We start from the raw sequence: 12426 nt of genomic DNA on the forward strand, positions 1-12426 counted from the left end.
CCTCTTTTTTTACATAAGTTCTTCAGTATTTATTCAGGAGCTTAGAGCATTTCTTTTATTTCATTTTTTTAAAATATATTTTATTTATTTTTTTACAGAGAGGAGGGGAGAAGGATAGAGAGCTAGAAACATCGATGAGAGAGAAACATCGATCAGCTGCCTCCTGCACGCTCCCTACTGGGGATGTGCCTGCAACCAAGATACATGCCCTTGACTGGAATCGAACCTGGGACCCTTCAGTCTGCAGGCCGATGCTCTATCCACTGAACCAAACCAGTCAGGGCAGAGCTTAGAGCATTTAGACCATGGAAAGACCTCGAAGAGTTATTTGTATTAACTCTGGCTCCAGACAGTACCCCCACAAATACATTCATGCTTATCTTCTTACCTTTAAAGAACAATGGCTAAGGACATAATGGTCTGCTTCTATTACCCAATCCAATGTTTAAAATTCCTCTGTTCTCATTGCAAGTGTACATTGTTCATCAGAGACAAATTCATTTTCTGATGAAATTGTCCTTTTCCCCTCCCATAGAAATTGCCAGTCTTTATCCCAGGGTATGTTTGTGCAATAGCCAAGTCTTCCCAGTCACATAGGTCATGACTCAGTAATGAGGACAGTATATGAATTAGACATACTTTTTAGTGACTTTTATCCTTGTCTTATTCTTTGCTCATTTTCTATCTCTTGAATTATCTCCAACTAGAGAGAAGTATGAAAATAAAAGCAGGTTGCATTTCATTTTGCTGCCATATTTTTATACTGACTTGAAGACTACAGGCCTAGATTTTATTTACCTACTAGAGGCCCAGTGCACTAAATTCTTGCTCTGGGGGAGGTGTCCCTCAGCCCAGCCTACACCCTCTCCAATCTGGGACCCCTCGGTGGATGTCCGACTACTGGTTTAAGCCTGATCCCATAAGCAGTCAGACATCCCTCTCACAATCTGGGACTGCTGGCTCTTAACCCGCTTGCCTGCCTACCTGACTGATTTCCCCTAACTGCTTCTGCCTGCCAGCCTGATCACCCCCTAACCGCTCCTCTGCTGGCCTGATTAACACCTAACTGCTCCCCTGCCAGCCCAATCACCCCCAACTGCCCTCCCCTGCCGGCCTGATATCACCCCCAACTGCCCTCCCCTGCTGGCCTGATGGCCCCCAACTGCCCTCCCCTGCCAGCCTGCCCTCCCCAACTGCCCTCTCCTGCAGGCCTTATCTCACCCCCAACTACCCTCCTCTGCTGGCCAATTTGGTTCTGATTGGTTTCTATGCCAGTCAGCATCAAAAGCTCTGCCTCCTAGGCAGCCATTGGCTCCTCACAGTTGACCCCGATTTGGTTCTGATTGGTCGGTTTCTATGCCAGTTAGCATCAAAAGCTCTGCCTCCTAGACAGCCATCGGCTCCTCACAGTTAACCCAGATTTGGTTCTGAATGGTCAGTTTCTATGCTAGTCAGCATCTCTTGGTCTTTCAATGGGGCCTGATCAGAAAGGCAGGGTGAAGGCCTGGAGAGAAATGGAGGCATGGCTGCTGACCAGGCCTGGAGCTAAAGAGAGAGGCAAGTGCTGATCAACAGCTGCCACAGAGACTATGGATTAGACCCTGCTTCTCTCTTCAGGCCTCTCTCTGAGCCTGATTCGCAGCCCCCTCAGCAGTCACTGCTGGGTCACCATGCCTCCAGCCATAGTAGTCAGCACTGGGTCGCCACGACAAGACTGACTTCCGGTTGGTTGAGCCTCCCGGTCGTGGATGTGACGGACCCAGGGTTTTTATATATCAGGATGATTCATTTGTTTGCATTACTAATATTACTTCACTGAGAACTAATTGTAAAGGGAGTCATGCCCAAAAGATGCATGCATATAAGCATAACCAATGGACACAGACAACAGGGAGGTGAGGGCATGAGTGGGGGGGGGGGTTAAAGGGGGGTAAGGACACATATGTAATACCTTAATCAATAAAGAAAAAAAACCTAAAATCTTACCTGTTTCTGCTACACTGGCTGTTGCTGGAATGTATTAACTTACTCAGTGTGCAATATTTTCAGAGCACTATTATTATTTTACTAAAGCTTATAATTTAAATTTACAAGTGTAATTTATAATGAGTTCAAATGACCTGTTTTAAATGCTATAGACAAATCTTTGAATAGTTTCTCATGTTTTAACCAAAAAGAAGTCTTTATGTTTTATAAATTTATGAAACTGGCTATTTTGTCAGATTATATTTTTATCTGTTGATTTGTGTGCTCACAGTGTACCAGAAACTTGTTAAGTATTGAGGGTACAGATGGGAATAAAACATAATTTCATGGGAGTATTAAGACATGAGGAATTCAACAATAACTATGTTGAGAGTTATGATTCAGGTTTGCACAGAGTATGCATTAGGAAAATACAGAGAACAACACATAACAGTCCTATGAAAATGACCAGAGAGGGCAAGGGGTACAGAAAAATAATTTGGGGATAAGGTAAGTGATGTTTGAGCTGAGAGTTTATGAATGATAAGGAAATAGGAAGAGAGTAGAAGAAAAATGCAAAGGCCTTCCAGGCAGAGGAAACCATGTGCAACAAACAAAAGCAAGAGAAAATGGCTCTTTGGGGGACCAGTAAAAAGGCCAGGGTGGTGTGAGTGGAAAAAGCATTTGAGGGCATGGCTAGTACCAGGACAGAGATTAGGTAGGCACCAGCCCTACTGGTTTTGTAAGGTCAGTCAAGGGTTCTGAATTCCTCCTGAGGGCAAGAGAGAATCCTGGAAAGGTCTTTAAGAAAAGTTTTGTTTTTGTATTTGCATTTTAGAAAAACTCCCCTGGCAGCACAGTTGAAAATAGATTGGAAAAGAGCCTGATTTAGAGGCAGAAAAACCAATTAGAAGGCAATTATAATGCAAAATGTTATGAGTTAATGCATTAAGTACAAGACTGGAAAGAAGAGTTGGAGAACTATTTAGAAGGTAAAATTGGTAGGACTTAGTGATTACTGTCAGTCTGAGGAAAGAGGCAGTAGTTCTAAAGCTGAGGGTGGCTATGCTGCTCTCTGTGGAGAGAGGGAACACAGGAAAGGAGAGAGAGAAGGAATTTCCTTTTTAAGTTTTATATATGGGACCTCTCATATCGCATAGGGTTTCCTAATAAAGATAACCAGGTGGCTATTTGAAACCCAGATTTAAAATTCTTAAGTATAACTAGAAAGTAAAGAGAGTGGAGAAATCAACTTATGCAAGGTTGTTTACTGTGAACATCTACATAGTCCTATGGTATATGGTAAAGGTATATGGTCTGAATAAGAACTAAACATAGAGACCTCAGAAGATGTCATTGTTTAAAGTGCCATAAAAATGGTGCTTTGACATGTTCTTAAAGGCAGTGATAGAGAAAGTAAATAGTGGAAAATAAGTGTCATAGAAACTAAGGAACAAGAGAGATTAAGAGAGACCCAGTGTATACATAAAAAATGTCTGAAAATCTACACATTAAATCGTCAGTAGTGGCTAGCTCTGAGATGTGGGTTGAAGAGAATGACAAACAGAATTTTAACTTTATATTTGAAATTTTAGTAAAAGTACTTTATATTTCTCTGTACTATTTTTACAACCTCTTATGAGCATATACTTATCTTAAAATAAAAAGTGAAAAAGTCATGTTAAAATGTCATGACCAACTGGAAATGAAACATAAATCAATGAAATAAGCTTAATCAGAACCAAAAGAGCAGGGAAAGGGCAACACGGAGTAGTCAACAATGCTATATAGCAGACTGGTCAACAAAGATAAGGACTGACAGAACCCTTATATCTTGGTATTTAGATTTGGTCTCAAGTGACCTTATTAAAAGCAGTTTCAACAAAAGGCCAAAGCGGAAGCTTTACTGCAGTTGTTAGGAAGTGGAAAGTGATAGCGTGAAGAGCTAGCGTAGTAATTCATCAAGGAGAATCTTGAGTATAGAGGAAGAGAGATATGTGGATAAGGACTTAGGGTACAGGTGAGTGAACTGCTCAAGATCTTATGGTCGCAAGACAGATATCCATGCAAGCGTCCTTAGTCATGGAGGGTTATTGCAAGTCACCTAGGAATGTGAAGTAGCATAGGGAGTTGACTTACCAGCCCCAACTCATGCCAGATCCCAACTTTTCTAAAACTGGGATTTGCAGGAAGTTTTATAAGGAATTGAAGAAGTCACTCAGCAAGACTTTTTGGGGGGAAGAGACCTGAACCTATTTATATGCTGGAAGTAGACACAAGTAGAGGGCAAGAGTTCTACAGTACAGAGAACATGTTGAGGTACTTAAAGGCATGTACCGTACCTTTAAGTTGGAAAGTAAACACAACTACTTCTGGAAATGAAGTTTTATACAAAATATAAAACTTGTCATGTTCCAAAGGATATATTTTAAACACATATACACACTAGAAAAAGTGAAATAAAGTGATAAAAATAAGCTAGTAAATTTCTTTTTTCTTCTTCTTCTAAAGCCGAACAACAACTTATCCTTACACAGAAACGCAGATGTACAGCCAAAACACTGGAGGGAATTACTTTGATACGCAAGGGAGTTCTGCACAGGTGACTACCGTGGTCTCATCCCACAGTATGGTGGGCACTGGTGGGATTCAGATGGGCGTCACGGGAGGACAACTCATCAGCAGCTCCGGGGGAACCTATCTGATCGGCAATTCAATGGAGAATTCTGGTCACTCCGTGACGCATACCACTCGGGCCTCCCCAGCGACAGTAAGTATTTGAGTTTTTATTTGTTTAATTTAGCCTCTTGGTAGCCACTATTGACATTTTCCAATATAGGGAGAAAGAAACGACACAGACTGGGCTGGGGCAACAAAGTGTTAGGTTTAATATTGTCGTATTAATCCAGAATGTAGTATGTGTGCTATTATGCAGAATGTTCCTGATATGCACTCCACAATTATATGAATTTGGAAGTTTTCATTAACAGTAGGAGAAAAGAGAGGGGATTCTCACTCATTAATACTAACTTTAATAGGTTTTCTTCAATGATATTCAGTAAAATCCCTTAAATTTCTGCCCAAAGAACTTACTTTTATATTATGTTGATTTACACTGGCTTTTTATGAGATAAAAACCAAAAAGTAATATACAGAGTAAAATATCATTTAGTTTGGAAATTTCACATCTTTCACCAGTAATATTTATACTAGCTAATTGCCAGAGAAGTTACTTTATGAAGGGCAACATTTCCCACACCTTAGACATTTAAATTTGGCCATATTCTCATGCCACCTATACTGTTCATTTAATATATTTTTTAGTTGATTCACTTTTAAAAGAGAAAATGATACGTATGTTTTCTAAGTTATATTAAAATCCACTCTTTAAAAGTAAATTAAAAATGTTTACCCATGTGCCATTTTTTATTCTACCAAAGAGTCAGTGGTGTAGATAATTAGGGGAGCAATGATCTAGGTCAGTGGTCGGCAAACTTGTGGCTCGGCAAACCGCAGCTTGCGAGCCACATGGGGCTCTTTGGCCCCTTGAGTGTGGCGGTATTTTGTGGAAAACCCACACTCAAGGGGCCAAAGAGCCACAGGTGGCTCACGAGCCGCAGTTTGCTGACCACGGATCTAGGTAGTTCCAATGAAAAATATTTGTGTTGGCTCTGATCATTGCTATAAGCCAATAGCATCTTAGGAACACACATATTTGAGTTTTCAAGTTTTTAGAATTTAATAAATACAATTATTTTGACACAATATATTTTAATATAGTGAAATGATGTCACAGAAATGGTCATAGAAAGCTTGTAGAATTTGAAATCATCAAACTCTGTCACCTGAGCTTTCTATTTTCACCTCAACTAAGCTTATAAAAAGACTGTAGTCATTTAGAACTGCCTAGCTAAAGTAGCAGTGGGATTGATTTTCTAGATGTCCGATGTAAAAGGAGCCTGGGGATTTGAAATAAGCACAACCATCCCTTTTTTTTATCTTACCGTATACTTTGTTTTTATAATGAAATAGAGGTAGAAAGAAATTTGTTAGAAAATAATAATATGAGGAACTTTACATTTTTCATTTTATGGATTTTCAAGATGTAACATGTACTTGGTAAGTACTTTATACATACTTTTCTGTCTGTAACGATTACGTGTTTACACTTTCATCATTTAGTGCCTTTTCCCTAATCCATTCTTTGAAGTTCTTTACTTCTAGCTCACTTTTTCTTACTAACATCAGAACAGTAGCTATTCTCAGTGGAGAGTTCCTTTTTTGTAACCTTTTCTTTGTGTTTTTGGATTATTTCTTATGTATATTTTGTCTCTTGTTTTCTTAACAATAGGTACTAACAATAGATATGGCATGTCTAAACCTTTTAGTCCCAATATATTTATGTAGATTATAAACTAAATGATACCCTTTTTGCACCTCAGTTCACCTATCGATAAAATAAGTGGTTACATAGATTAAGCAATTTCCTCCCAGCTTTACAATCATAATGTTCACAAAGGAATTGTAAAATGTCCTAGATGTAAAAATAACTATCTTTCCCATAACATAAAAATAGATTCCAGTACTTTGTAGTGCTCCTGAGAAGGGTCACCCAAAAAGTCATTTGCAGTGGGAAGGGAAGTACTTGCCACTATCAAGGCCTTAGGAAAACTAAAAAATGAAGAGAAAGAGTATTTTCCCATTTTTGTTTCATCCACCCTCTCATGATAGCATACCATGTCTCCAGCCTCATCCTTCCCCTACTTTATTTTCTCCAGGCGTTTCTGTTTACCTTCACACTGATTTCTGGCTCCCTGTTAAACATACTTATCAACGGGAAATGTGTTAACTAGATTTATTAGTGCTGTTACTAAGTTAACTGAATTGATTATTCCAGGTCATGTGAATACAGGTGCAAACATTAACAGGGTAAATTTATTATTTGACGTTTTTTCTATATACAGTATGAAAACGTGGCATTTCTCCTTCAGTTATCCATTACATAAATTTGATGCATGATTTCTATTATATTAGTTGGTAAATTAAACTAATATTAAAAATAAAATAACAGAATTATAACAACTGGAAATAGTGGGAAACTACTGAAAGTACCCCACCACTTCATAGTATCAATTGTATATATTAATTTACACGTTTTAAAATGCATTCATATTTAAGATTTTGTTAAAGATGGTTTTTTGTTTTTCATTTTTATAAGAAAATTTCCCTTTTAGCAAGAGGAGTGTAAAAGTTAAATAAAAAGATAACTTTTGCCTGGAACGATGATAGGTGCCCTCATCAGAGCACATATGATAGTGCCATGTGATAGATTTTTATTATCTAAATATGCATCTGCTAGTGTTACTTGTATTTCTTACCAAATTTATTTCCCTTTTAGTTCCCCTCTCAATGGTGCTAGAGATCTTCATCTACTTCTTTCACAGAGACCTGGTGGTTCTGTTTGCATTTTCACATCTGTTACTATAGTGAAGTTAACAAAGTTTGGGTGCCATGAAACCTATTTAAGATTTCCTTCCATCCTCCTTTTGCCAAATGTTAGAATATTTGTAGCTTTTTGGTTGTTTAGATTGTTAAAACTCAGAGATTTTTTGATAAGTGCCCATGTCATCAAAGGAAATTTACTTATTTTTATGTATCAGTTTCATTCACTATAGAACCATTCAAAGAATTTATATGAGCACAATCTTTTTAAAATTTTTTTTATTGCATTTATTGGGATGACATTCAGTTGTATTGAATTTATTAGGGTGAAATTATGTAGGTTTCAGGGGTACAATTCTATAATATATAATCTGTATTGTATTATGTGTTCACCACTCAGTCAAACCTCCTTCAGTCACCATTTATCCCCTCTTGACTCTCTTCTGCCTCCCTCTCCACCTCTTTTCCTCTGTTAATCACCATACAGTTGTCTGTGTCTGTGAGCACAATCTTTAACAACTTGTTGGTCAACACTCAAGCCATTTCTTTCCAAATGTTGAGCCAGATTGTGCCATATAAATTCAGTTCTTCTATCTGTTTAATAGTCAACCTGTCAGCATGCCTGATGCAACTGACTGTATAGGAGAAGCCTATTCTGTAGACACAATTCCTGACTGAAATTGGGCTGTTTCTTAAGAACCTCTAATAAGTGAAATGTATAGTTAATTAACTTAGTTGAGGTAAGACTAGTTAAATATGGGTACTTGGAAATATCAAAAACCTATCACCTTTATTCAGTTTCCTGCTCTGGTTCTCTGAATAATTACTTAGACTCTCTCTTACATTTGACCTCTGTCTGTACTGAAATACTTTGATTTGAATTTATTAGGAATAATTTCCTGCCACAAAGAAAACTTTACTCTAGTGTACAAACCACTTTCTCAAGATACGGCAATTGCCGTGACCAGTTTGGCTCAGTGGACAGAGCGTCGGCCTGTGGACTGAAAGGTCCCAGGTTCGATTCCAGTCAAGGGCATGTACCTTGGTTGTGGGCATATCCCCAGTAGGGGGTGTGCAGGAGGAAGCTGATCGATGTTTCTCTCTCATCGATGTTTCTAACTCTCTATCCCTCTCCCTTCCTCTCTGTAAAAAATCAATAAAATATATTTAAAATAAAAAACATATGGCAATGAAAAAAGATAATGATTTGAAATTGAAGCCACTGCTAAGAAAAATAAATGATTAGCATTTGAATATTTTCTTGCCTAGTCTAATATTCAATATAAAACCAGAACCATCTTTCTCATACTAGAAGGATCTCTGAATCATTTATGGACAACTTTTATTTGAGCGTGTGATTTACTTTAGTTTTATAACTTTAAATGAAAATATATATTTTATAAAAATGTTTTAGAATTTTATTTTTGCTTGTGCATTGTAAAAGTTGTCCATGTTAAAGGTACCTAAAAATGTCAGAATTTTTCAAAAGATTATGATGGTAACAAATTAAATTTTATTTGATGAATATGTTATGGTACACAGTACCAATTTTTAAATTACCATGTGTGTACAAATTACATATATATATGTTTTACATATATAAATATATACACACATTTAAAAGGCATTTCTGCTGATAGTATTAAATAAGAATATTCAAAAACATTATGTAACTTTTTTGTTAGAACATCTCTGGATATGAGTTCTGCTGAGTTACTACTAGAATAAATGTTTTACATTCACTAAATTAATTCTAGGGATCTAATTATTATTAATATTTTAGTAACACATGACATTAAGGTAAAAGAGTTGTGTGTGCCTATAGTTATAATTTTGAACTTATTATACTTTGATCTTTCTTCTAACTACATTACCAAGTTTCTTGTGTGTTTTCCTTCATTTGAAATTCTAATTTATTTTTCTTCATTATTTTTCTGTAAGTGATATAACTTACAGAATTTTAGAATTTTGAAACCTGAAAACAATATGCATTTGAATATCAAAATTTTGTGACTGTAGTAGGTGATATTTTGTGCTTATCAAAACACAGTTTATCTTACACCACACTGTTCAGTAATTAACAATTTGCTTTAAGGAATTTCATTTACTCACTACTCGATAAAATAACATTTGTATTCTTATAATTAGATGCTTATTATGGAGGGTGTTTTTCTTCTTGTTTGTTAAATAAGGTTATACTAATCACTGTTGAGACTGTGATATGAAAGCTAAGTTTTACATCTTCCTGTGTATTCATTTAGTAATTATATGTGTTAAGTGGCTTTTGCTAAAATTGGGTTCCACCAAGGGGCACAAGGAAAATATGTTGAAACTAAAATTGTTGGTATCTCTCCCTCTTTTGATTAATATAAAATATTGTCATTTCGCCAAAACCGGTTTGGCTCAGTGGATAGAGCGTCGGCCTGCGGACTGAAGGGTCCCAGGTTCGATTCCGGTCAAGGGCATGTACCTGGGTTGCGGGCACATCCCCAGTAGGAGATGTGCAGGAGGCAGCTGATCGATGTTTCTCTCTCATCAATGTTTCTAACTCTCTATCCCTCTACCTTCCTCTCTGTGAAAAAATCAATAAAATATATATATAAAAAAATATTGTCATTTCTTTCAATTACTTGGGTGAAAATTTGAATGACCATACGTTACTATATAAGTAAAAGTTTGGCCTACCTTTCTCAATTTATAGAAAGTTAAGAATTCATTTAAAAATTATAGATACTTTTATTTTTTTATCTTTGGGTTTATGTGTTTATGGACTTAGTGTAGGGAATTTTTTTTTCTAAGTTGAATATGTATAGCGCCTCAGAAAATAACTTTGCCTTCTTATTCCTTTGCAGGTCCCTATGGCCACTTGCTTTGTTTTAGATTTTTAATTAATTTATTTATGTGAATTATACATTCTTAAATTGCACAATTAAAAAACTATAAGAAAGTGCATAATGTAGTCTCCTTCCCAGCCCTATTCCTCAGTTCTTTTCCTTAAAGGCAACCACTGTTACCAAGTTCTTTTTAGTGTCATTCTAGGGATAGTCCATGAATATATAAGTAAAATGCCTTTCTCTCCCTCTCTCATTACCATTTTTAAAATCTAAATGATGATAAAAATACTGCATCTTGCTTTTTTTTTTACCTAGCAGTATATCTCAGACATTTTTTTTTTCATAACAGTACTTGAAGGGCTTCCTTATATTTGTGGGAAATGACTATATTAGAAGGAGCTGAGCTGCCCGTCTATCTTACCAAAGGGGGAAAAAAAGTGAAAATAATGTTGGATTATTGATTATAGCTATATAGAGATAGAAAAACAATATAGTCACGTGAGATAAAAACTTCTGTCTAATTATCATATATAAAGATATGCTTAGAAAGAATTTTTAATTTAATTTTAGAAGAGTGCATAAATTATGTATAAATCAGTTCTATTTTTCTGTTTTCCTGTGTCCCGTTTTCCTTCAGCCAATGTGAGCCCTCAAATGAAACTCCTCAGACAGAATACCACGAATCTTCTGCTTCCTACACTAAATCCTAAATTGACTGAAGGTTCTGGGACCTCATTTTTAAAGCACTTAATAAAATGGGACTTTGAGTGACTTGTAGTCTCAATCACTTCATCTAGATTCCATTTAGCTGTCAGTCAGTTCACACTGCTCTGGCCTTGAAGCTGATAAGATCTAGAGGCAGTAATTTTACGGTTAAAGCTGTAAGACATTCCACTCCTGGAAATCTTGATAAACTAGAAGGTTAAGACAAACAGAATGACAGGGGCCTCCGCCTCTCCTGAGCATAGCTGATGGATTCCCCTGAATTTCTAAAGCAAAATATAACGAGTAATTTTAATTTTTAGCTATTTCACACTGAAAAAAAAACATTTCAGAACATTTACTAGAAATGATTATATTCTATTTCATGTGAAATCTAGATTAGGAAAGGTTAATGATGTTTATGAATTCTACTTGAAATATGGAAGTAAGTTATGTTCCAGATGACCTCTGGTATAACGTTAGCTTAATCCTTATATTTAGAAATCAAATTTCAAATTAGTTTACTTGTTTGAAATTACTATACATTTTAAAGGCAAAGAACCACTAATGTTTCACTCATGGAAACCAGGTAATCTAGATAAAATATCTAATGTATTGGTGGCAAATTAAAATACACTGTGGTCTGTGAAATACATGAGTCAATATTAGACGCATATAATTTTAATACTGCCTCTCCACTGGCCCATGTCTTTTAATTTAATGAGTGAAAATAAACACATGCCTGTGTCCAGTGTCAATTCTCAAATGAGAGGGATCTGTATGTCCCCATGTTTATTAGTTCATACCCCAAAAGCATGATTACCACTTCCTCAGCGTGCATTAAGGGAGTTGTATTTATTGGTCACAGAATTACTCTGGTTTCCTTTAAAATCTAGCTATTTGTTTGATTATAACTCTAGGTGTCTGTAAATTCCATGGACTAGGAGTTCTGTAATCTAACTTCAGACTGTTAGAAATAATTTTACACATTTATTTTAAATTCACTTACTATCAATTTTAGTAACTTTTGCATCTACCTTGTAAGAAAGAAACTGTGTTTTCAAAATTATAGGAAAGATACATTTAAACAAGAGAAGAAATATAATATAAAAATAGAGAGGAGGTACGTAGATCAGAATTTTCAGATGATATGATTGTTCACCTTGATAAAAATCATGGAGAATCAAATGAAAACTATATCAAAAAGAAAAGTTAATAAGGTGACTGAGTATAAGATAATATACAAAGAAATCAATAGCTTCTCCATATGTAAAAAAGCAGTAGTTAGAAAATATAATGGAAGCAAAGATCTCATTTTACGAAAATATAATGGAAGCAAAGATCTCATTTTTTAAAAATTCAAAATATACCAGGCAATAAACTAATAATATATGTGTAAAATTCATCTGCTGAATAAAAATTTTAAAAATCCGAAGGGGCACAAAAAGAAGCTTTTATATTTGAAAGGGAAGTTTTAGTATTG

At 35.9% G+C, this 12426-nt stretch overlaps 1 protein-coding gene across 4 annotated transcripts in view; it reads left to right on the plus strand.

The window, feature by feature from the left end:
• RFX3 (regulatory factor X3) overlaps nucleotides 1-12426 on the plus strand; it is a 289374-nt gene that overhangs the window by 194759 nt on the left and 82189 nt on the right. For all 4 annotated transcript variants that reach the window (XM_059656771.1, XM_059656772.1, XM_059656774.1 and 1 more), the window contains exon 4: nucleotides 4477-4735. In XM_059656771.1, coding sequence (XP_059512754.1) covers nucleotides 4477-4735 — 259 coding nt within the window. The remainder of the gene's footprint in view (nucleotides 1-4476; nucleotides 4736-12426) is intronic.

Source organism: Myotis daubentonii, chromosome 11 (genome assembly GCF_963259705.1).
Source record: "Myotis daubentonii chromosome 11, mMyoDau2.1, whole genome shotgun sequence".
NCBI lineage: Eukaryota > Metazoa > Chordata > Mammalia > Chiroptera > Vespertilionidae > Myotis > Myotis daubentonii.